We start from the raw sequence: 24032 nt of genomic DNA on the forward strand, positions 1-24032 counted from the left end.
AAAATTTATTAGATGGTTCCTTAGATTGTTTATATCGCTGTTACAGAATGTCTAAAATTCGTATTATTGTGATATTTTTATTTCAAATTCCAATAAAATTTAAATTAAGTATAACAATTGATTCATTTATATGTAGTGGATACCTCATTTATAAACTATTAATTGTTGCAAGAACTTCTATTTTTTTGCTATTACGTTTATCATTAAAAAGATGGAATTTTTATATTTATATTATGGAACATCTAGCTATTTATGTCACAAACTATTCACATTGCTCCGTATCATCAGTGATATCGCTTAAGTATCTGTGGTAAATAAATATATATTTAAGTACTGTTATAAATATGGGAATTTCAATTTAATGGCTTGCAATTCAATTTTTTTTAGTGGGATGCTGTGAGTTGATAATCGCTATCGCATCATTTAAAAACAGTTTGGACCGATTTGGGACATTTCTTTTGTAATGATCAAATAGTACGAGTAGTCTAAATTTTCTTTTATTAGTTAAATAATTGTTCCAACTGCCAATACATGCGATAAAAAAAAATATCAAAAGAATATATTTTGTTGCTTTGGTAGCGGCTTTTGAGTAAACATTATGCATAAACTTATCACCTATAAACTAATAGACAGCGGTGTTGTTCACCACCTAGACCTTATAGTTTATACTGCTTATACTATTGGTAATTTACTTCAGTATAAGGCACCTTACAAAAAGGTTTATTATTACGTTTATATCATAAAACAACCTGTTTAAAATGTTTATATTATTATCATCATATCTGTACTGTATTTACGCCTATGATAGATCAATTTACTACGTTAATAGATGGCGTTTAGAGGCCCTTCTTCTGCGCGCCATAAGCAGTTGTAGCACAGATTATATAAATATAGATTATTTATATAATCTGTGGTTGTAGCATGTAACATGCTACCAACATGACGACGCGATACCCGAAGCTACACTCGTTTCGGCCGAGCGGTTAGCTCCGTAGTCCGTAGTCAGGACTCCACCCACCGGCGCAGTCGTTTTTGTATCGTCGTTAACGCCCCTCGTACGCAAACCGCACGTCGATATTGTCCGTTTGTTGTTAAATAATTTTTATTGTTTCTAAACCTTTGTTCACTTTGTTTTGTTAGCGTTTCTTAAACTCTCATTATTACTAATCTGGTTATTTTTTCATCATTTAACTAGTAAGTTTCCCTCACTGATCAATAGCTAAATATAGAGTAAAATATTACTCTATGAGCTAAATGAACCTTGATAAGGTTACCTTATCAGCAGGTTATGTAACAGATAATTATAACACGATAAATTGATAATATTCCGTTATGGTGCTGACATGAGGAAGCCATCTTGTTTTTCTAACATTCAACTCTACAAATTACAATATTCTTCGTTTCTACATGACTATTGACTACATACTACATAGGTAGTACATTGACCATTGAGATATTGAGAACATTCTACTTAGTACTTTCTACAAGCGTCAAGCATTGTTCTAATGTTCTGCGACACAACAAGTCAACAACTGTATGATTCAAGTATTCAAGTCAAAAACTTACTATTCAACTACTTAATTCTTTAGTGCTTAAAACTAAATTCCAAACGTCCGTTTTTAATATTTAGTGTATGATTCATTTTCTTGCAATGGTTAACGATTAAATTTACTAACTTGTCTGTGCCCTTTGGTCTTTTGGCCCTCGTGGCTCACCGGCTTGTACTCAATTTTCTTTAACATAAGCCATTTCTCAACGTCGCCCGTTATTGAAACAACACGTGAGTACATGACTTGTGTCAACTATTTAGTGAAAATTTCCATAATATAGTTTTACATTCTTCAACCTTGTAACATTGGCATGTTTACTATTAAGTAACCATTAACGGTTTTAGTCCCTGTATATTTTTTTTTATAATTAATTCTAGGTAATACATCTAACATATCCATTATTATCTGAAATCATAACTCTTAAGGTTATACTAACTGCTGTATATGTTGTGAATAATTAGTTTAAATATTCTTTGAGGTAAGTACTTTTATTATGTTTATATAGTTTATGTTATAAAATAATATTTACTGAAGTAACAACTTAAATAAAGCAATCATTAAAAAGAATCTTTAAATGTTAATGCATTTTTTATTGTTTTTTTAATGTGTACATATTATACTTACTTTCTAGACAATTGTTTTATATTTACATATAAATTGTTTGTTGTCATATAATTGTCGTTATTATTATTTGGATATAACTTTCTTTTAATCAAAATGGGTTAAATGCTAGAAAATCTAATATACATAATATGTAAGACGATGAATAAAACACATGTACTTTTGAAATTAATTTCTTTCAATGGTGTCAGAACACGAATAAGAGGTGCTATACATTTTCAATATAGCTTGAAGATATAAAATACATAATAGCAAGATAAACATATCCAAAAAACCATTAAAAAATGACAATATCAGTAGAGTTATATATTGTACATAATCAAAATATTTCTGTTTATAGATAGAAAACTAAAAAATGTCCAAACACCGCGAATGGGATCCAACTTGCAAAGTATACATTGGTAATTTGAAAAGCAATGCCAATAAATACGAAATAGAAGATTTATTTACCAAGTATGGCCCATTGAAAAATATTTGGATAGCAAGAAATCCTCCTGGTTTTGCATTCATAGAATATGAAGATCCACGCGATGCAGAAGATGCTGTCCGTGGTTTAGATGGAACGTAAGACATTTAACATTATATTATATTATGTCTATAATATATTTCCATAAATATGCTGATAACTAAAATTTATCTAAGATTAACTATTTATTATATAATTTAAAATTATACCAAGTCGCATCAAATAAATAATTAATTTAATGGCTTGTTAAAATTTAACAGGACATACGGGCCACTTAATCGTGCAAAATCTTGATTGATTCATTAAAATATGTTTTGGGAATGATTTTGTAACCTGGCATAAATTTATTTATGATAAATAACATCAGTTATCCTTGTTAGATATTTTTATGTTGATACGTTTAAATTTATCTGTAGTGGTTGTTGTTTAAAATAAGTTAAATTACTTACCAGTTATTGAAATTGCTTACCTTAATTCATTTTATAGCCCTGTTGTGATTAATCTTTTGCTCGCATTTATTGAATCAATACATCTTTTGATTTGCTATGTAAAACCACCTTGCGTATGCCTTAGAGTAACCTAATCAAATCTTATTTATGATCTACCAAAGGTGGTTTTATACATAGAACATTAAAGAATGTTTTTGATTTATATTGTCAAAGTGAATGAGAGACCTCGACGGGCTTGTATGTAGTATGTTTTTAGTTTCAATAACAGAAAAGTGCCTAAAATAATAAATGTATAATTATTATGAATTATATCAGTATCCCTGTCAGAAATTTTCATGTTGATAATATGGATTTTTCCTGACTATTAATGAAGTGATACATAGTTGTTTAAAATAAAATATTTAATATATTAATGAATAATAACATCAATCATCCATTTCAGACATTTTTATGTTTATAGCATTAATTTTATCTCCAATGAGTTGTAAGCAGTAGTTGCTTAGATGCCATGCTATTTATGTTGGTATCACCAAATAAACTTTAGAAAAATATGAACAATTAATCATAAATAAGCGAGGAGTACCTGATTGAAATATTTGATATATATATGCAAGAGGTGACTGTTACATGTTTTGCTATTGGTCACTGATTGATTTATATAATACTAATATATCATTTCATATACCTAAATATGAGATATTCCTCTTCAATTATTTGCTAATATTTCAAGTTATTAGGAAAGTGGTTGATCCATAGTATTTGATCTAAGAGTAGTTGTTAAAAATATAATATTAAATATGTTAATGATGAATAATATCAGTTATCCCTGTCAGACATTTATATGTTGATAAATATAATTTTATCTGAAATTAATACTAAGATGTAATTCTTTAAAATATAGTTTTATTGTTTTTATGATGAATAATATCAGTTATCCCTGTCAGACATTTATATGTTGATAACTATAATTTTATCTGAAATTAATAGTAAGCTGTAATTCTTTAAAATATAGTTTTATTGTTTTTATGATGAATAATATCAGTTATCCCTGTCAGACATTTATATGTTGATAACTATAATTTTATCTGAAATTAATAGTAAGCTGTAATTCTTTAAAATATAGTTTTATTGTTTTTATGATGATTAATATCAGTTATCCCTGTCAGACATTTATATGTTGATAAATATAATTTTATCTGAAATTAATAGTAAGTTGTAATTGTTTAAAATATAGTTTAAATTGTTCTTATGAAGAATAATATCAGTTATCCCTGTCAGACATTTATATGTTGATAACTATAATTTTATCTGAAATTAATAGTAAGTTGTAATTGTTTAAAATATAGTTTTATTGTTTTTATGATGAATAATATCAGTTATCCCTGTCAGACATTTATATGTTGATAACATTAATTTTATCTGAAATTAATAGTAAGATGTAATTCTTTAAAATATAGTTTTATTGTTTTTATGATGATTAATATCAGTTATCCCTGTCAGACATTTATATGTTGATAACATTAATTTTATCTGAAATTAATAGTAAGATGTAATTCTTTAAAATATAGTTTTATTGTTTTTATGATGATTAATATCAGTTATCCCTGTCAGACATTTATATGTTGATAATATTAATTTTATCTGAAATTAATTGTAAATTGTAATTGTTTAAAATATAGTTTTATTGTTTTTATGATGAATAATATCAGTTATCCCTGTCAGACATTTTTATGTTGATAACATTAATTTTATCTGAAATAAGTGTTTTTTATTTTAATATCTCAAAACTGTAATAGCTATTAATATTTTTAATGATTTATGTTTAAATTTTATCATTTACATTGGTACTCATTATCATAGTTGAAAATATGTTGAGTATTGTTTTTGTAGAATAACAATGATCTTGGCTGCATCTGAGTTGGGTCAGAAAATTAGATTTTTAGATTTTTTCCTAGTTGAGTATAAAAATATTGATTGAATCTGTGTAAATGTTTCTGATAGTTTTATTAAGTACTAATATAGTTTAGATTGATAATAAAATATTCAAATCAATGTTTATATTAAAAGTTAGAGAAAATAAGAAGAAATCACATTATACCTAAGAAATATTTTGTAAATAAAAAAAAAACTAATTACTACAAAAATGTGAAATCTAGATCTCATAAATTTTAAACCAATTATTAACTATTTTTTAATATATTTTATTTTATCATGATATTATTCTATTCTTAACTTTTAACTTTTAACTTCCAACTATTAACAATGAGATGACAAAAAATCGTCAATTTGAAAATCTTATTAATGAAATTCAAAAAAAAAAAAATATGCAAAATAGAAATAAATAGGTTTGCTAACTTTTAATTTGAAAAATACCGGCCCAAGAGTCAAAAAAAAAAGGTCATTATTTTCAGTATCACTACGGCATAGTAGGTACAAGGGTACATACTAATCATACTACAGTAGGGTCTCGATTATCCGAACACAGGCTAATCCGAAAGACGCGGTAATCCGAACGGGCTTGAGAATTATCTTATCGCCATAATATGTACATACTACATAATATGTACATATTATGTATGTATTTGTAAATAATATTTTCCGGTAATAAAGTTTTTCAATTATGTGGGACAAGGCTACCAATTCATAACGGGAACCAATGTACAAAAAAAAATCAATATTTTAAATGGTAAAGTTCATAATTAATATTAATATTTTTATGTATTCAATGTCTTTTGAAATAACGAGTTTTTACACGATTAATACAAATAAAAATAAAATTTCATATTTTAAATAAAAATAAAATTGATGTTTTTTTTTTAAGCCATAGGTAATCCGAACAAATCGCTAATCCGAACGACCCCTTTCCCCAATCTCGTTCGGATTATCGAGACCCTACTGTACTTATAAAAATATCAAAGTTGACGATAGACGTCTGAAGTTTTTAAGATTATTCTATTTATTGACAGCAATATCTGATAACCAATTTTACAAAAACGACTAAATAATTATATCAAAACTCTCGATCAGATAAATGTATTGGCTTTTTATAGATTAATACCGGCAACTCGCTTTTTAAGTTTATGGGTGAGAAATACCAACCGGTCCGAGGGACTACTATCCCGTTTGGAAACCCTAGAAATGAAACATTTTTAACCATACCTGTAATAACTAGATGTTAATATACAGACAGTCCTAAGTCTGTAAAAATGGGAAGGAAAATGTTTTTTTCTGGGACCCAACTAGTATGCGCCAATGATATTAGTGTATAATTTTTGTTTATTTTGCAATGTTAAAATTTTATAGCAGTATATCTTATGTATCTCGTGCTTTACTATATTATGTATTTTAATTGATATTTGTTATGTTCTAACTAAGACTTAAAACATATATAAATTAATTAATTTAAAAAAAATTGATTTTGATCTTGCTTTATATTATATTTTTTTTTATAAAGTATGAACTTAGCTTACACACAATCATATTCATTGGGACTCATCATCTTGAAGAATAAATAATTAATTAAAATGTAGCTTCCATGTATATATTTAATAAATAATTGTTATGTATTTGTCACAATTTCAGAAGATGTTGTGGATCCAGAATTATTGTTCAAATGTCAACTGGAAAACGTTCCAGAGATAAATCACCTGTACATAGGTAATATTCTTTATCCTCTCTCAACTTTATTTTTAAACTTAAATTTTTAAGTTTTATATTTGCATATTTATAGTTAATTATTGTTTGCATACAAAATAAGTATAAAATAAATATCTTTGTAGGGGAATTCTTGTGTTAAAATACTATGTATTATAATTTAAAATTAATGAGAATAAATACTTTTGGCAGGTTATTTATTATAGATTCAACTTTATTGAATTCTTCATCATCACCACTACCACATCCACTACTACCATCACCTTTCAACACAGTACTACCAACTTGAGCCAGCAACAAACACCAGGGGGTGCAAGATTCTTGAATCCCCACTAGGCATTCTATTTTCATGAAACGTTCATCATTTGGTTTTAATTGTCAAATCCCTCAATTTTCATTGCAGTACAAAGCAACAATTTAACATTTGAAATTCATCTTCCTCGCTTTTACTGCATGCTTTGATTACATTGTTTTTGTATCATTCATCGTTCATCATTATTCTGGTTATATTTTAGGTATTTAAAAAATATATATAAATAGTTACTATTAGGATATTTATAAAATGAGTTTTATGTATGAAACTCTTGTCTCAAAATATATTAACATAATTTTTTACCTAGTAACATATATTAAATAATCAATATTTTCAAATAATAAAACAAATACATAGATTTACCAGACGGAACATTATATTTTCTAAACAAAAAAAATGACCATGTTATACTTGATATTTTTATAATTTTTCGGTATGTTTAACAACTTATAATATGCAAATTAAACTGTAGCTTTGGTAATACATTTATCAAAATAATAAAACATTATTTATGTGGTTCAAGTATTTATTGAATGACTGTTTCTAGATAAAATAAACAATTTACTTTATTAGGAGTTTTTTTCAAAGACCATGTTTTATTGGTTATATATACTTGAATATAAATACATATAAGAGCAGTTAATATTAAATCTATTGTTGGTCTGATCTATATATTAAACTAGTGTTTAGTTATACTTAGTAAATTTAGATGGTATGTTTACCAAATAATATAATATTATTTGTTCAGGAATTTAACATTTTGGTATAGTGTTTATTGTAGTTGAAGATTTAACTTTATGAATTACATATTTTTTAACAATATTTAATCCATTTTAGGGGACGATCTCCTCCTTCGCGTCGTACTTATCGTTCATATTCAAGATCACAATCAAGAAGTCGCTCACCAGTTTACAGAAGTAGAAAATCTCGTTCAAGGTCTTATTCTAGAGGAAGATACTAAAATCACTATTAATACGAAACTACTATGTAACACATTTTTATAAAATACATGATTTAAAAAAAAAGGTATATATTTTGATTGCTAAAGCCATAAAGGTTTCTGTCAATGATCGAAAGGTGTTTGTATTAATTTAAACTACTAAAATTAACTTAGGCAATTGAAGAACAAGTTAATTTCAAATGACTTGTAATAAAATATGTCATATTGAACTTAACATAATATTTGTCATGAATTTACATTTTTCATATTAAAAACGTAATATTTAAATTATTATTGGTAATTTAATGTATAATTTGGTCAAAATTTAAAATTAGAATATTATATTAAACATAATTTTTACATATTTTTTAGATTTTTTGGTTACATTTTTAACTATTTCCATGGACCTTATTTTATATTTCATATTTTTTGCTATAAAATTTGACTACCAAACAATTAATACATTTTCAATTAAATGCTTATAATCAAAATTAAGCCTTTAATTTCAATACTTTTCTACTACTATATCAACTGTAATACATCAAGAACATGGTGTAAACATCCATTAACTTGGGGATATAGTGTCATGGGTCTATGCGGTCGGGTAGCTTAGTGGTAGAGCAATCGCCCGGCAAGCGAGAGACCCGAGTTTGATTCTTGGTCCGGCACTCCGGCGGCTAGATTATTGACGTTATTTCCTCGGGAGAAGTTAACAATGGTTTCATATTGTTAAGCTTTTTGACCTAACAAATAACATTTTATTGAGATTAAAAAAAAAAAAAAAATGAAAAAGTCAAAATATTTTGAAAATTATACTAAGTATGGAAAACAAACATAGGATAGAAATTCCTATAAAAGTATCTACAGCTATTGTAATTCTCCATCCTAGTGAATATCTAATGTTATGAAGATTTGAACTTCATATGTTCATAAAAATGTAATTTGACTAATGAAATTTTTTTTGGCTCTCATTTCGTTTTGTTACTGTTATTTAGATATGTTATAAATTTCCAATATGATTTTCCCGATTGTTTGTAGTTCAAAAACTGAAAAATTAAAACTAACTCCCTCGGAAGTAATAAAAAATATCTAAAATATATTATATATAGTTATTATTTATTTTGAAGTGATTTACAACTATATTAATTAGAAATCAGGAAAGTGTAGCCTAGCACAATCATTTTTGTGAGCATTAAATATTTAAGATATTGTATACACAGACATTTCAATTTATTCAAATTATGTAGATAACTGAAATTTGAAACAACTGTTACTAAAATAATAGATAACTATATTCAATGGGCAATTCCAAGATTAATTTTTTAGAGAATCTTTATTTTGTCACGTATTATTCACACCATTCTACAGCAATCTGTCCTGACCAAAATGTTAATATATTAATTTATTATCTACTATTATTTATAAATTAATATTAAGGATTTAAGATATTGTATTTTAAAATGGTTTACAATGAAGAAAAAGATCGCTATATTTTTCTTTTATTATAAAGGCCATTATAGTAAATATGACTGATAACTTGACAATATTAAGAAATATAGAATATAAAATTAACAATACACCAAGACTGACGGTAGTCAGAAAAAAAAGTCAAATTACAATAATTAAATATACCTATAACAATTAAAATTAAAGTAATAAATTAGGTATTATTTAAAAATTGTTTACACATTATTGGTCAAATATATAAAAAATAATTATAATTAAATATATGAAAAAATAAAATAAAATGTATTATTCAAAATTGTTAAACATTGGCCATATATTGTATACATATTATTAATACACAGCCACACAAGTTATATATTAATTATTTTTAAATTTTTAACACAGTTGATCATACTGTATTGTTGGTATTCATATATAAAAATAAAATTTTTAATATTATAATATACATTGAATAAAAATAATATAATATTTTGTGGATAGGTATTATCTTGAAATCAATTGATTTATGTCTTACACCCTAGATATGGAAAAATATAATGTGGTATATACTTTGTACAGGGTGATTCTTTTTTTAAATGTACATGTTGCAGTATGAAATACATGCTATCTTGAAATAAATAAATTTAAATATATATTTTTAATTTAAACTTATTGTTTAATAAAATCAATACATTCATTGCTGGTTAAGAATCTAAAATATATTTATTACTATAAATAATAAATAATAACATATAACCTGTGTATTAATAATTATATATATATATGTATACAATATAACCTATGTGTAAAAAATTTTTAAATAATACCTAATTTAATACTTTAATTTTAATCGTTATATATTTAGTTATTGTAATTTGGCTTTTTTTCCTACATTCGAACATAATATACGAAGCAAAAAACTTAAAAAACTGGTAGAATATGAAAAATTGAAAAAGCTACTGTTCTGTAGTAAAAGAGAAGTGCTGATTTGATTAGAGGTGAATATTGGCTATATAATTATCAATAACCTTGTTATCATGACGTATCCTATTATGAATGGGAATCCAAATAACATGAATGACATGATATGGTTTAATTGATTAATAAGAGGCCGTTACACTAGCTTGTGTTATCTCCGTCTTACAACTTACAAGTGTGTATTGTGTAATATAATACATTTTACGCTCAGCAGTCAGCAGATCTCGTTTAGCTCCGTTAGTTTAAAGTTAATTTTAAAATACTCATAACTCTCTTTAAATTAAAATATTACAAAAAGTCCAAGTCAATTCAAAGTAAATTTTAAACTAGCGCTGCTAAACGTGATCTGCTGAGCATAAAATTTGCTGTGTTACATACTAATTGTAAGACGAATACAACACATTCGGGTGTAGCCATAGACACAAATAGTGTTAGAAATCTGGGAGGGCTGAAGCTGTAGCTCAGTCGCTCAGATCAGGATACTGAATACTCTTATGATGCTTTTAAATTAAATAATGTGTATCATCTAGTAAAATCATTTGTTTTTGGGTGGGGCTAAGCCTAGCAAGCCCTCTAATCCCCTCTATTAGCGCCTATGGGGTGTAGCGTGAGCGTACTCTTAAGGGCGAATATAAGAGCTTTAGAATTTAAATGTTTAATACAAAGAATAAGTGGTAAAATGTGAAAGATTAAAAGGGTAGAACTAAAGCTTGTTTGCAAGACATAGAAGCTTTTAAAAAATTCTTATAATATAAGATAATATTATCTATAGCCGTGTTAATAACTTTAAATTAAGAATGTCTTACCATTGAACTATTGTATCTATTCTGTGGTCTTACTAGACGTGTTACTAGTTAGTTAGTAGTTAGTAGTTACTGGACCAATCTGCGTTTTTCAACGAACAAGACGATATTCGATAAAGATGTTAGTGGGTCAAACTGTCTTACCCCTATAAACATTCATAGAAGAAACAACAATCATTCGTGTAGCCAATGGTAGGCTTTTATTTTGTAAACAATATAAAATAATCAATACAAATTGTTATCACTATTATTTTAGTGTTTATACTTGGATTTTATAGGCATCCGCCGCGAGCCGCATTATTTAGTATTTACTATTTAGTATTTACTATTTAGTGCCCAAACGATATGTTTGGTTTTTCTCACGGCTTAGTTTTGTAAAATATTTATTGCTATTTGTTTATATTTTCATTATTTTTCATTTTAAATATCCAGTTAAACATTTTGAATACCGTAAAGGAGATTTTGATACACTGAAAGTAAGTACAAACTGGTGCACATGAAATTATGGAGTATACATGAAAGTATAATTAATGTGTATGTTATAGGATATCTGTTTCTAATATTTAAAGTTGACAACTATTTAAAAAATGAATCGACGCAGGAGAGCGTCATCAATTGCTAGTCGAGCAACTGATGACGAAGTAGAAAGCTTACCAGTTGAGCACATACGCAAGAAGAGACGAGTGGATCCGGTATATGTAATTTCGAATACAACATTTTATATCATACAAATATGTATATGTAAAATAGATAATAATGATAAATATTCAGACATAGATTGAATCAACAGATAACATGTTTACGATTAGTTGGTTTCCACTTTATTTATTAATCGTTTTAACCAAAAAATTTTAGATTTAACTGTCATGAAAATACAAAAAAAAAGAATGGAAATCTTGATTCTATTTAATCATTTAAATCAACTTCATGTTCTTTTTATTTACTTGTATGATCACCTATATTCATGATATATCAACTAATTATTGAGCTTACATTTTTTTAAATTTATAATTTAATTTATAAATATATATAGTATGGTTTTTTATACTATGTAAATACACTAAAATAATTTAGAACTATTTATTATTTTATGAAAGAAGAAATAGTGTGTGTTAAAATGTAAAAAGTTATTAAAATAATCAAAGAGTAATCTAAATATTAGATTTAAAGTTAAAATTAAATATTTTTATATTGTTTTATAGCAATTCAAATTTTTGGGTTATTTAATAAAAAATCTCGAAGCTGTTGTAATGTATTAAAATCTTAACAATTTTTAATGAAATCATTTATCTTTTCATTTTTTTCATAATTTATTTCAAAATAGTAGAAATGCATAATTAAAAAACACATTCAATCGATGTGGTTATGTTTTAGGTGGACATAGTCCAATCAGTTTATGATACAATAAGAAATTTTAAGAAAGAAGATGGCATGTTATTATGTGATAGTTTTATTAGAGCACCAAAAAGAAGACAAGAACCAACATACTATGATGTAATTAACTTATTATTCTTTTTTATTAGTGGTACTTATATGTGAAATATATATTTTTATATCAATTTTACAGGTTGTTTCTAATCCGATAGATTTGATAAAAATTCAACAGAAAATTAAAACTGATGAATATGACGATGTTGAAGATTTACAAACCGATTTGGAACTTCTTATTAATAACGCCAAATCATTTTACAAGGTAATTTTTATTCATGTTTTGTATTTTACTGATTACTAATGTTATAATTGTTAGATTTTTATTTTTTACGTTAATTTATAATATTGTTTATTAATTTCAAAGAAACTGTTGCCTAATTGAAACATACTAAAATATGCTATACTTTGAATAAAATTTAATAGTTTTTGTGTGCATTATGTCAAATATTTGTTGGAACAATATATTTTATAAATCAGGGTTCATTAATTAATATTTTTGAAAGGCCATATTAGAAATCTGGAAATTGTTTGTGGCCCATCAAAATTACTGATGTTGATAAAAACCATAAAAAGTATTAAATTACAACACCATCATTGTAACATATCATAAAATGGCTTACCTCTTTTCTGGTCCAGAAAAACCAGATAAAATTTGTTCTGAAATTAGTAATTAATAATTACACTTATTTTAATTAAATATTAAATTATATTATTATATTATATGTTTAATATGATTTATACGTATAACTTAACATATACTTCATAGTGCTATCCACCCCTCCCCACCCCATACTGAATTTAGGATGGAAATAACTGTTGGGCTGAATGAATTTCATCAACAATTATTTTTTATTACATTATTGAAAATTGAAATTATACATAATGGTAGAAAATGTTCAACAAATTATACCCCTTCTAAATGGTTTTTAATTCAATAATATTTTAAGTGAATATACTATTTTTAGAAAAATTCTCAAGAGTATAAAGATGCAGTAGAGTTATGGGATGTATTTTTAGCAACCAAAAATAATATTTTAGAAAGAGAAGGAACACCCAAAGAAAAACTTGTTATTCGTGTTGGAAAACTAGTAAGTTAATAATTTTTTTGTTTAAATATGGTGAACTTATTAGCTTTATTATAGAAAATTCTGTCAACTAATAAAATATAGTATCTTGAAAGTTCTAAAGTTTTGTATAAAATGTATTTAAATTTTATCTTAAGGGGAAAAGAGGTGGATCAGCAGCCTCAATGTCTAAATCTGAACAGACAGACGAAGAGGAAAGTAATTCATCAGTTGCAGGTGGAGATGATGAACTAGCCATGTGTGAAGACTTATTTACTGCTGTTATGTCTGCTACAGATAATGAGAATCGTTTACTATCAGCTGCATTTCAACTCTTACCTTCTAAAAAAGTAATTACATTTTTTTATTAAGGAAATATATTTATTTGAGTTTAAAACAATTTAGCTCTTTTAATGAGTGATGAGCAAAGCTAACTATGAATCATTAAGCTTTTACTCATTTTTTAAAAAGTTTTTAATTATTATTCTACCCTAAGTAAGGTAAGCAAGAAATTATCCTTAAAATTTATTTAACCTTTTCCCTTTTCCTTTAAAAACTACTATCAATTTAGCTGTATACATACTATGTTTATATGTTTTTAAGTGTCTAATTTTTATTTTTATATAGCGCTATCCTAATTATTATGATGTAATTGAAAATCCAATTGATTTACGATCTATTGCTCGAAAGATTCAAGATGGAAAGTATGCTAATTTAGCTGAAATGGAACGAGAATTATTGATAATGACAAAAAATGCATGTTTATTTAATGAACCTGGTTCACAAATATATAAAGATGCCAAAACGTTAAAAAAAGTAATTACTAGTAAAAAAATAGAAGTGGATCATGGAAAATATGCACCAAGCAAAAGTAGTGAAAGAATTAGGTAAATTATATTCAATAATAATTTATTCTTAGCTAGTTTTATTATATTCTTTATTTTTATTATATTTTTTTATGATAATGATTCAATTATTTTAGAGCCAAACGTATGAGAGGTAGTCAAACATCAATGTCAGCTGTAACAGCTGCATTACAATCTGAAGATGAGGAAGATTCAGACTTGGATGAAGATACTGTAACTGATAGCCAAAGTAATATTGATGGCCCAGATAATCCTAGGTGGCAATTATATAATGCTGTTCGTTCTGCCACTGGATTACAAGGTAACAAATTGAAATTTGACTTTCCAGATAAATATATTTATAAAATGACTATTGAAAAATAAATCATTAAATGATAAATTTAGGAAATCTATTGAGTGATTCATTTTGGAAATTACCATCAAAACGTTACTACCCTAATTATTATCATGAAATTAGAAATCCACTTTCATTAATGCAAATCGGCAAAAAATTAAGAGTAAGTAAAAAATAAAATTTGAATTTGTTTCATATTAATTGTATTCTATGTTTAGAATGGGGACTATGGTACAGTCAGTGAAGTGGCTGGGGATATGAACGTGATGTTAGAAAATGCAAAAAAATATTTCACTCCAGACACGAAACAGTACAAGGTCATTACTAATTACTAATTAATATTTATTATTTAATAATTTGGTATTTTTTTTTTACTTACAATTATTAATATTTCTCGATTAAAACTAAAGAAGTTAAAATTCTTAAAATATCTATAAGTTTGTTGTGTATTCCTTAGTATAAAAAACTATTAAATTTACAATTATTTGAATAAAATCATTTGATATTTGATTATTATTTTTATTTAAAGGATGCTGTAAAATTACAAAAGGTTATGCAGACTAAGGCTCAAGAGTTATTAGATTTAGGACATCAAGTATGTGCCATAAAAGTATTATAATAAACACATTTTAAGTAATTTTTATTCTTTTAGTATTCTGATAGTGAAGATGATTCTGCTGATGATGATTTACAATCAACATCTCGAACATCTAAAAAGTTTGCTCGATCACCACGATGCCTTACTCGTGGAAAATACTTAAATAATATTCCCCTAAAGAGACGTTTGTATGCTTTATGCAAGTGTCTAATGGATTACACAGTATGAGTTGTATTCAGTAGTTAAAAAAATTGAGATACTTGACTTAAATATGATTTATTTTTATAAAATAGACTGAACATGGCCGTGTACCTATGTTAATGTTTATGGAGAGACCATCTAAAAAACTTTATCCTGATTACTATAAGGTTATAGCTGAGCCAATTGATATGCTGACGATTGAAGAAAAGATAAAACAAGAAAAATACAAAAGCGAAGATGAAATATTGCAAGATTTTAAAGTAATTTTTTGAAATAAATATAGACTTATGTTAATTATTTAATATCATTTTTTTATTGTAGTTTTAATATTCTTATATATTTTGTTTGGTTAGTTAATGTTTGATAATTGTCGTCAATTTAATGAAGAAGGATCACTAATTTATGAGGATGCAAATACATTAGAAAAAGTATTATTGGATCGTTCTAAAGAATTGGGACCTGTCTTGACTAAACCTAATAAAATGTAAGTAATATTATTTTGAATTTTAATTATAAATTTGTTACTTATAATTTACAAATTTATTTTTGAATTAATTATACCATCTAAATAATATTTTATTGTAATACCAGTGTTTCAAGTTCATTGTTGAAATTCAGAAAATCTCAACTCCCACAAGCAACACTACAAAAAATGCGTACATTGTTCAATACAATCAAAGATTTTAAAGATCAAAAAGGTCGTTTGCTATCTATTATTTTCATGAAACTACCATCTAAAAGTGAATATCCAGACTATTATGAAGTGATAAAAAAACCTATTAATTTGGAAGTTATATCTCAAAAACTGAAGAATAATTTGTATGAAAGCCTCGATGATTTGGCTGCAGATTTTGTGTTGATGTTCGACAATGCTTGTAAATACAATGAACCAGATTCACAAATTTACAAAGATGCATTGACTTTACAAAGACTCACATTACAAACAAAATTACAACTTAGAGCAGATGAAGATAGTACACCTGATGTACAAAGTGCAGTACAGGAATTGTTAACTTCATTATTTGCTAGTGTTTATAATCACCAAGATGAAGAAGGTCGTTGTTTTTCCGATTCTATGGCAGAACTTCCTGAACATGATGATATTGATGGCAACAAGTAAATGTAACAATAGTTTTGATCAACAATATTATTAAATTTAAATTATTTGTTTAGAGTAAGAGGCTTATCTTTAGATTTGATTAAACGGAGATTAGATGGTAATCAGTATAAACGATTAGACACTTTCCAAGAGGATCTATTTGCTTGTTTAGAACGAGCTCGCCAACTTTCACGGACAGATTCACAAGTATTTGAAGATTCTATTGAATTGCAATCATATTTCATTAGACAAAGGTTCGTTTAAGGTTTTAATAGATTATTTATATTAGAAGTTACAGTGGCATGATAAATATGTATAAACCACGATGCTCAGCATATATTTCAGTACTACCCACTTTTAATCTGTTTAATATTTAATTGTTATGTGACTGTAAATATTTTAATCTTTGTATTATATTATTGCTTACTTTAATGTACCAAATCACCGCACACCCTCTCTATCATAACACTTGGACATCTTAAAACTTTCACCATGCCATTGAATAATTAAGTTCTGGGATTCAATCTTCTGATAGTATAATTTTTACTATTTGATTAATTTTGATGATATGTTTTAATTTGATCAGAGTGTTCCAATGGCTATCAAATTTTCTAACTTAAATACAATTCATTACTTCAAATAAATTTGCCTTAATTATATGTTCTCTGATCCTCGGTTCATATAAAATAAATTATCTTCAAAATGATTTAAACATTTTAATACATACTCAATCAACCAAATCATACTACCTTTTATTTCATTGAAAATGAACCCATCATCAAAATCCACTTATTAATAGATTATTCTCCTCACAATCCCAGATAATCATCAAAGATATCTCAAATACACCTTGTCTAAAGATTTACTCATTTAATCTGTCAAGTGACACTTCTAAGTGCTTTCCTTGAGGCTAGAGTTCAAACTTCAGTATCTTTTTTACTTATTGTTGAATATGGTTTAATTTTCCTGGGACCTACAAATTTCTCTTAACTGCCAGAAGATTGAGCATATGTAAGCATATCTAGCATGAAGTGCTGGATACTGCTTATTTCTTGGTCTGTTTTATTAATAATATATACATATGTTAATAAATAAATTATGTATTATAGAGATGAAGTATGTCGTAATGGAGATTTGCTTAACTCTCCTGCTTTAAATTATTCTCTATTGGATTTATCTTTATCAGTAAATGATATGAGAGAAAGAAAAATGGCTGAAGAATCTATTAGTGGTAATCCAGAAGAAGATGAAATTAAAACAGAAGATAGTACCTTAGAAGTACAAATTTTTAATTTAAATTTATGTTTTTTCTTAAATTTTTTAATTTTAATTTATATATTTAAGGAGCAAGAAGATAGTACACCACCTCTCATTGCTGGCACAGCAGATGATTCTGTATGTGTTAATCATTTAGTTTATAGAGTTGGCGATTTCGTTTATGCAGAACCCCAAGAACGAGGCCAAGAGTTAATGATATTAAATATTCAACGGCTATGGACCAATCAGGAATCACAACAAATGTTGTATGGAAATCATTTCTATAGACCAAGTGAAACATATCATTTGTCAACTCGAAAATTTTTAGAAAAGGTTTGTAGTTTTTTTTATCATAAATTATAGTTTTGATTATATTCAATTTATTTCAGGAAGTTTTTAAGACTGATTTAAATATTACTATACCAGTAAGTCGAATTAGAGGTCGCTGTGCTGTTGTAAGTGTTAAGGATTATTTCCGTTATCAACCAAAAGGATTTGATGAAAAAGATGTATATGTGTGTGAATCTAGATACTCTTCAAGATGTAGAAATTTCAAAAAAATCAAGGTAAGTACTGCTGTGAATGTAACAAATGAGTTAGTATATAATACAAATCTTTTAGAATTGGGCCTTAAGCTTATCAGCCACATGGAAATTAGCTGAAAGAGAAGAACCTTTGGACCCTAAAAGAGTGTTGTCTGTGTTCCGTGACCGCGTAGAAAAGCATAAAGAAGAAATTGCAGAACTTGAAGAGCATGAGAAAATAGTTGAAAAAGAAAAACCAGTTAGTATTTTTACTTTTAAAACATGTCACATAAGTTGCTGTGAATTTAATTTTGTTTTATCAAACAGAATGTAATAATACCAAATCCTCCTGGGGTTATTGATGATGGAAATGTTTATTATGAACAATACAACTGTCATGTAGGTATACTCAAACCAGGAGATTTTGTTTACGTCAAAAGTGATCAAAATCAGATAGTCCAAGTAGATAAAATTTGGGTTAACAAGCAGTAAGTAATTCCTCTATTATGAAAAAGCTCCCAATGCCTAAATGTTGGTGTATGAAGTACCTCAAACCCATAAATTAATTAAAATAACTTATTGATGTGTTTTTAATATTTTAGAGGAGCGTATGTCTTTGGTCCTGTACTACTAACTCCTGTAGATCTTCCAAATTTTTCTGGTAGGCAGTTCTTTAAACAAGAAGTTCTGTTAACTACTACTGAGGAAACTGTATTAATATCAAAAATCACTGGAAAATGTTCTGTCTTAGAACATGCTGAATATATATCATGTAAATATTTTTCTTATTTCTTATTTTTTAAAATAATATACAATCTGTACAATTGCACAATAAGCATATATGATAAGGGCTATAAATAACATGAGTATTTGATAAGAAGCCTTGTGGCACTTGATTGGGCATGTAAATATAAAACATTTTTATTATGATTTTTTAAATATTATATTTATATTATAGGTCGTCCAGCAGAAATAGCTGAAGATGATGTTTATCTTTGTGAATCAATTTATGATGAATCTACTAAACAAATAAAAGAATTGCCAAAAGATGGCTTAAAGAAGTATACTCATTCTCCAGCTGTTAATCAAGATGAGTTTTATTTCTTCAGGAGACTCATTCATCCAGTAAAAGTAATATACCCGTAATACAACATTTATTAACTCTTAATAAATTAAATTATACACTAGGTTGGAGCTACTGAAAACAATACTCAATCTAATGATGTTAAAACTGTGTACAGCCAACATTATGATTCTGTATCTGTAAGTTTAATATAATGATTTATTTCTGTATTTCATTTAATAACATCTTTATTCTGATTACAGAACGTAAGTTCTCCAGCTATGCCAAAACTAGAACCGGCCGATACAATGACAGAAGATTCTATGGATGGAGGTCCACCATCAGTCAGCTCTTCTGACTTGGGTGAACGTACATTGAATACTTCAACAATTATGTCTACCCCATCATCATCTAGAAAAAAGAACCCCAATCATAAGAAGCTTGTCACTGGATATATATTGTACACAAGTGATGTTCGAAAAGCTATTGTACAAAATAATCCAGATCGTAGTTTTGGTGAAGTTAGTCGTATTGTCGGCAATGAAGTAAATGATATATAACATAATCCATCACGGAAAAATGATTAACTAATTCTCAATGATTTGAAATTACAGTGGCGTAATTTATCACAGACAGAAAAAATGGCATATGAAGAACGTGCTAATAGATTAAATGAAGAAAATTATCCACAATGGCGTCAACAGTCTCATCAAGCACCACCTCATCCAGAAGGTTCTGATCTAATTTGGGAGTGTGGTTGGGACAATTGTGACTGGCAATTTGAAGATCAATCAGATTGTTTAGACCATGCTGTAGCTGATCAATATGGACATGTGCAGACATTCTTTTCAGCCATTCCTCCCAGTGGTATATATTATTTTCTTTATAAAATAATCTAAATTTTTTCCTTTTCTATAATATACAATTTTTTAACTTTACAAGAAATCGAATTTCAATGTCAGTGGAGAGGATGCCTTAGAGTTAAAAAGACTGGTATTGCTCCATTTCCAAGTTTACATCGTTTAGTTAGACATGTAAAAGAAGTTCATATACTTAAAAATCCTGGGAAACCTGTACCATTATCTGAACGCAATAAGTAAATATAATTTATATTTTATATGCTTAGGGTGATTATATAATATTACTTATGTACAATATGGTATTCATCAAGATTTTTTGAAAATACGAGATAGATTAATGAGCTTATTTTTGTTCTAAGTATATTTAATTCAGAATTTTTACAACTATATTTATGAGGTCATTATTTACTTTCAACAATCATACTTTAATTTCAGAAATTTAATGTCGAGCACTCGCTCAGTCATTACTTCCACTTCTGTTTTATCTGTGGCGTCTGTATCTCCACCACCAATTGAAAATTCTAATGGTCTGTTTTTTCTTCATATTATAGTTTAAATTTATTGAAGCATGGCCATTATAATTTTTATTAAATAATAATAATTTTTTAGTAGTAGAATGTTTTTCTGTTTTTTTTTTTTTGATTTGGTTTTAATAGTTATTTAGTTACTCAAAAATATTTACAACTGACTTCAGAGATTAGAGATTAGATGCAAGATGCGCATTTTTTTTTTGTAAAACAAAAAAATAATTACATTAATGGTAAAAAGTATATTAAGTTTTCATTTTAAATTTTTGATATTAATTTTCATTTTATTCTACAGTTAGTATTTTTAAGTTTTTTTTTTATTAGTTAAAAAAATAAGTATTATGAGTTATTATCTTTTGTTGTATGTATATTAGAGCTCTACACATCTATAATATTTTTGCTTTAAGCCCTTACCTATTCTAAACAATATTTTACTAATGAAGCCTAAAAAATCATGATTGAATGTCAAGCCAAATACTTCATATTGTAATCTTTCTTAAAAATAATTTTTATTTTGTTTGATTATAATTTTAATTCACTAAAAGATATTGAAAAGTTTGGAATTCATTTTGAGGAATTTGTTTAGTTTTAGGTTTCTCCTCTCAAAATCATGAATATATTTTAATAATTTAAGTTAGGCTCTGTCCGTTTCTTCAGTTAACATTTATTGTTTGGTCTGGCCCATATAATCAACAAATGAATGCATCGCTGTCCCTGCCTAAAAGAGATCTAATGTATTATTATTATTTAGTACTTTGTGTTGATAATATGTTCATGGTAATTTATTTAATAGCACGACATTATTTTCTATGTAAATTATTATTATTTTGAAAAAAAGTGACTTGGATCAATGTCGTGTATTAAAAAAATCATCATGTATTAGCATGTTGTGAGTTGCTTTTTTAAGTTGAATTTAAACCGCTTTGTAGAAATGTTGTATTGTCAACACGTATGAAAAAAGAACAAATGACACAACCAATACCACAACAATTTGCAAATCAACCTGGTAAGTTTTTCGTATGATATTAATATTTATAACTTTTTTAAAGTGACAGTTCATAACAAGAAAAAGGTAATAACTGTGAAGAACGAAAACCATTTATTTAACCATAATATAATTACATTTATTTATTTATAGTTGGAGGAGCTGTTAACGTTTTAAATCAGATAAATAGGAATACTCCATCACCTATGTCTCAAAATGGTAATTAGATTTTCAATAAATAAAGTACCTATATTAGTTGTTAATAAAATAAAAGAAATATATATATATATATAAATATATGTATTTTTTCAATTTTATAAAGTTAATATTAATGTATAATATATTATGGTAATATTGTTAATAATATAAACTCTAAATATCGTATTTTTATTAATTATGTAATAATTGCTGTAGGTTCAGCGAGTAATAATAGCATTACTATTAGCAAACATCCCGAACCACTGTTTGTAACTGTGCCACCAAGACCTACTAGAGTATTTCATTCTGAAGCTTATATCAAGTAATTAAAATATTCTTTATTTTTATATTTATTACTTGGATATTAAAAGTATTTATTTTTTTAGATACATAGAGAGTTTAAACCTGGAAAGCAAATCTAATTGGGAGCGTCAATTGATTGCTACACAAGAAAATACCAAAGGACCAGACGACCCAAATTCGCTACCTGCTATTCAATGGTTGGGAAAAGGAATTGGTAATCATGGAAATGTTTTAAATGCATTGTGGGCACTTAGAAATTTTATGATGAAAGATGCCATGGGTCTTTCAAAAACTGACGAATAAGTTACTGATTTTTTGTATAATTAATACTACTGACACTTTTTTGTGGTTTTGTCAAACTCACTTAGTTTTAGTAAGTTTTTTTTTTCATTAACATAAATTATTCATCAAGCAAAACGCTAGTTTTTTTACTATTATCTTAAAATATATAATTTACGATTTACCTACTATAGATATTTAATTATAAATAAATGATTTATATATATATGTGTGTTTTGTATTTAAAAATCTGTCACTCTTCCTTTTCGTTCCCAATCGCCATATCTGGTTGGTTCAGGTCCTTTTGGACCATTTTGCTCTCCTGTAGTAGGATTACGACCTTCAGGCCATTCTTTCAAAGGCTCTTTTTCTTGAAATGGATGTTTTCCAGCTTTGAGTTCATCTAATTTTCCTTTTGTAATAATATGTAATAGTTATCATCTTTATATTTAAACTAAATTACTATTGTACATTACCAATTGGTGTTTTCATTTTAATTTTTTCCTTTAAATCATCTTTGGAATCACTGTATTTGCATTTAGTTAACTGTATTGAACATTGTTTAATTGGCAACCTTACTGAAGATGTTTGTCGGAATATATGCATCGAATACATAGCACTTAATATTAAATTATTAAAGTAAAATGTAATTATTTTGTACACGAAAAAATAATGTTGGTTTTAATGTAATAGTAAAGTTTTCAATGTTGAAATTATTATAGTTACACTTTTTTCAATCTAAATTTATTGGTCACTGATCATTTATCACAATTTTCAAGTTACTATCATAGACCTTATAAGGTTGCTATCTTAGATGTTGAGCCACGAATGTATAATTATTTATTACGTTCTATATTATATAGACTAGAACACAACATGTATTATGCAAGCAAAGTGCTCTAGATAATATTATTTTCAATTTCATTCACGGCCTATATTGGATCACAGTGCTGAACGGCGCCGAATGTTATTATCAAATCTGACAAAGTCATGTATTGGCGTATTGCTATTTGCTAGCGGCCTCTACAGTTTATAGAACTCTTACAATATGTTACCATAACCATAATCAATGCCACAACTAATATTAACAATCACACAATAATAAATAAATAAATATAATTCTTTAATTTATTCTCAAATATGATAATTATTACACGGAATCTTAAAAAAACAAGGGATTTTTAAACATCGATGTTGTATACACTATATTATAATGTGACAAA

At 26.7% G+C, this 24032-nt stretch overlaps 3 protein-coding genes and 1 long non-coding RNA gene across 9 annotated transcripts; 2 read left to right on the forward strand and 2 right to left on the reverse strand.

Annotated features, from left to right (window-relative positions):
• The first annotated feature begins 1039 nt into the window (after positions 1 to 1039).
• Positions 1040 to 8082, forward strand: LOC107161281 (RNA-binding protein 1-like). 3 transcript variants are annotated; one of them, XR_016191330.1, is made up of 5 exons: positions 1040 to 1780; positions 2512 to 2735; positions 6669 to 6743; positions 6933 to 7255; positions 7891 to 8082. XR_016191330.1 is itself a non-coding variant. In XM_089225320.1 (5 exons), the coding sequence occupies exons 3-5, from the start codon at positions 2527 to 2529 to the stop codon at positions 8012 to 8014; spliced, it is 408 nt and encodes a 135-aa protein (XP_089081446.1). In that variant the 5' UTR covers positions 1041 to 1780; positions 1928 to 2028; positions 2512 to 2526; the 3' UTR covers positions 8015 to 8082. The 3 variants fall into 3 exon arrangements, 2 of the variants coding, with proteins under 2 accessions (XP_089081446.1, XP_089081445.1); XM_089225320.1 differs by lacking the exon at positions 6933 to 7255 and adding an exon at positions 1928 to 2028 and having other exon boundaries at positions 1041 to 1780; XM_089225319.1 differs by lacking the exon at positions 6933 to 7255 and having other exon boundaries at positions 1047 to 1780.
• A 387-nt stretch (positions 8083 to 8469) lies between these two features.
• Positions 8470 to 11494, reverse strand: LOC149055859 (uncharacterized). Its single transcript, XR_016191331.1, has 2 exons — positions 11224 to 11494; positions 8470 to 8736 (listed from the first exon to the last, which is right to left on the reverse strand). It is a non-coding gene; the product is annotated as an uncharacterized LOC149055859 (long non-coding RNA).
• Positions 11495 to 11543: 49 nt separating this feature from the next.
• On the forward strand, positions 11544 to 23035 carry polybromo (protein). Of its 4 annotated transcripts, none has more exons than XR_016191329.1 (31): positions 11544 to 11696; positions 11766 to 11918; positions 12595 to 12714; positions 12788 to 12913; positions 13617 to 13739; positions 13874 to 14065; positions 14343 to 14602; positions 14698 to 14882; positions 14966 to 15078; positions 15134 to 15232; positions 15445 to 15510; positions 15568 to 15735; positions 15807 to 15974; positions 16068 to 16198; positions 16306 to 16830; positions 16888 to 17067; positions 17923 to 18091; positions 18158 to 18403; positions 18460 to 18636; positions 18692 to 18853; positions 18922 to 19082; positions 19197 to 19366; positions 19553 to 19725; positions 19783 to 19857; positions 19921 to 20202; positions 20272 to 20524; positions 20600 to 20753; positions 20953 to 21044; positions 21974 to 22050; positions 22183 to 22248; positions 22444 to 22519. XR_016191329.1 is itself a non-coding variant. In XM_015508237.2 (31 exons), exons 2-31 carry the CDS (start codon positions 11808 to 11810, stop codon positions 22831 to 22833), a joined length of 5073 nt encoding a protein of 1690 aa, XP_015363723.2. In that variant the 5' UTR covers positions 11546 to 11696; positions 11766 to 11807; the 3' UTR covers positions 22834 to 23035. The 4 variants fall into 4 exon arrangements, 3 of the variants coding, with proteins under 3 accessions (XP_015363723.2, XP_015363735.2, XP_015363743.2); XM_015508237.2 differs by lacking the exon at positions 21974 to 22050 and adding an exon at positions 22614 to 23035 and having other exon boundaries at positions 11546 to 11696; positions 22444 to 22549; XM_015508249.2 differs by lacking the exon at positions 21974 to 22050 and adding an exon at positions 22614 to 23035 and having other exon boundaries at positions 11546 to 11696; positions 11766 to 11912; positions 22444 to 22549.
• LOC107161749 (succinate dehydrogenase assembly factor 4, mitochondrial-like) lies at positions 22311 to 23992 on the reverse strand. The gene is made up of 2 exons (XM_015508273.2): positions 23286 to 23992; positions 22311 to 23221 (listed from the first exon to the last, which is right to left on the reverse strand). The coding sequence occupies exons 1-2, from the start codon at positions 23422 to 23424 to the stop codon at positions 23052 to 23054; spliced, it is 309 nt and encodes a 102-aa protein (XP_015363759.1). The 5' UTR covers positions 23425 to 23992; the 3' UTR covers positions 22311 to 23051.
• Between the last annotated feature and the right edge of the window lie 40 nt (positions 23993 to 24032).

The sequence above is a fragment of the Diuraphis noxia genome, unplaced genomic scaffold (genome assembly GCF_037042655.1).
Source record: "Diuraphis noxia isolate RWA-SAM2 unplaced genomic scaffold, SU_Dnox_SAM2 contig0004, whole genome shotgun sequence".
NCBI classification, from domain to species: domain Eukaryota; kingdom Metazoa; phylum Arthropoda; class Insecta; order Hemiptera; family Aphididae; genus Diuraphis; species Diuraphis noxia.

What these genes read in the sequence shown, in the direction of transcription:
- LOC107161749 (XM_015508273.2), bottom strand. Translation starts at nt 23,424, where the DNA reads ATGTATTCGATGCATATATTCCGACAAACATCTTCAGTAAGGTTGCCA. An exon ending in TAAAATGAAAACACCAATTG is followed by an intron (nt 23,222 to 23,285) that starts GTAATGTACAAT and finishes TTATTACAAAAG; the next exon opens with GAAAATTAGATGAACTCAAA.
- polybromo (XM_015508237.2), top strand. Translation starts at nt 11,808, where the DNA reads ATGAATCGACGCAGGAGAGCGTCATCAATTGCTAGTCGAGCAACTGAT. An exon ending in AAAATTTGGGTTAACAAGCA is followed by an intron (nt 19,083 to 19,196) that starts GTAAGTAATTCC and finishes TTAATATTTTAG; the next exon opens with AGGAGCGTATGTCTTTGGTC. An exon ending in ACATGCTGAATATATATCAT is followed by an intron (nt 19,367 to 19,552) that starts GTAAATATTTTT and finishes TTTATATTATAG; the next exon opens with GTCGTCCAGCAGAAATAGCT.
- LOC107161281 (XM_089225320.1), top strand. Translation starts at nt 2,527, where the DNA reads ATGTCCAAACACCGCGAATGGGATCCAACTTGCAAAGTATACATTGGT. An exon ending in GTCCGTGGTTTAGATGGAAC is followed by an intron (nt 2,736 to 6,668) that starts GTAAGACATTTA and finishes TCACAATTTCAG; the next exon opens with AAGATGTTGTGGATCCAGAA. An exon ending in GATAAATCACCTGTACATAG is followed by an intron (nt 6,744 to 7,890) that starts GTAATATTCTTT and finishes AATCCATTTTAG; the next exon opens with GGGACGATCTCCTCCTTCGC.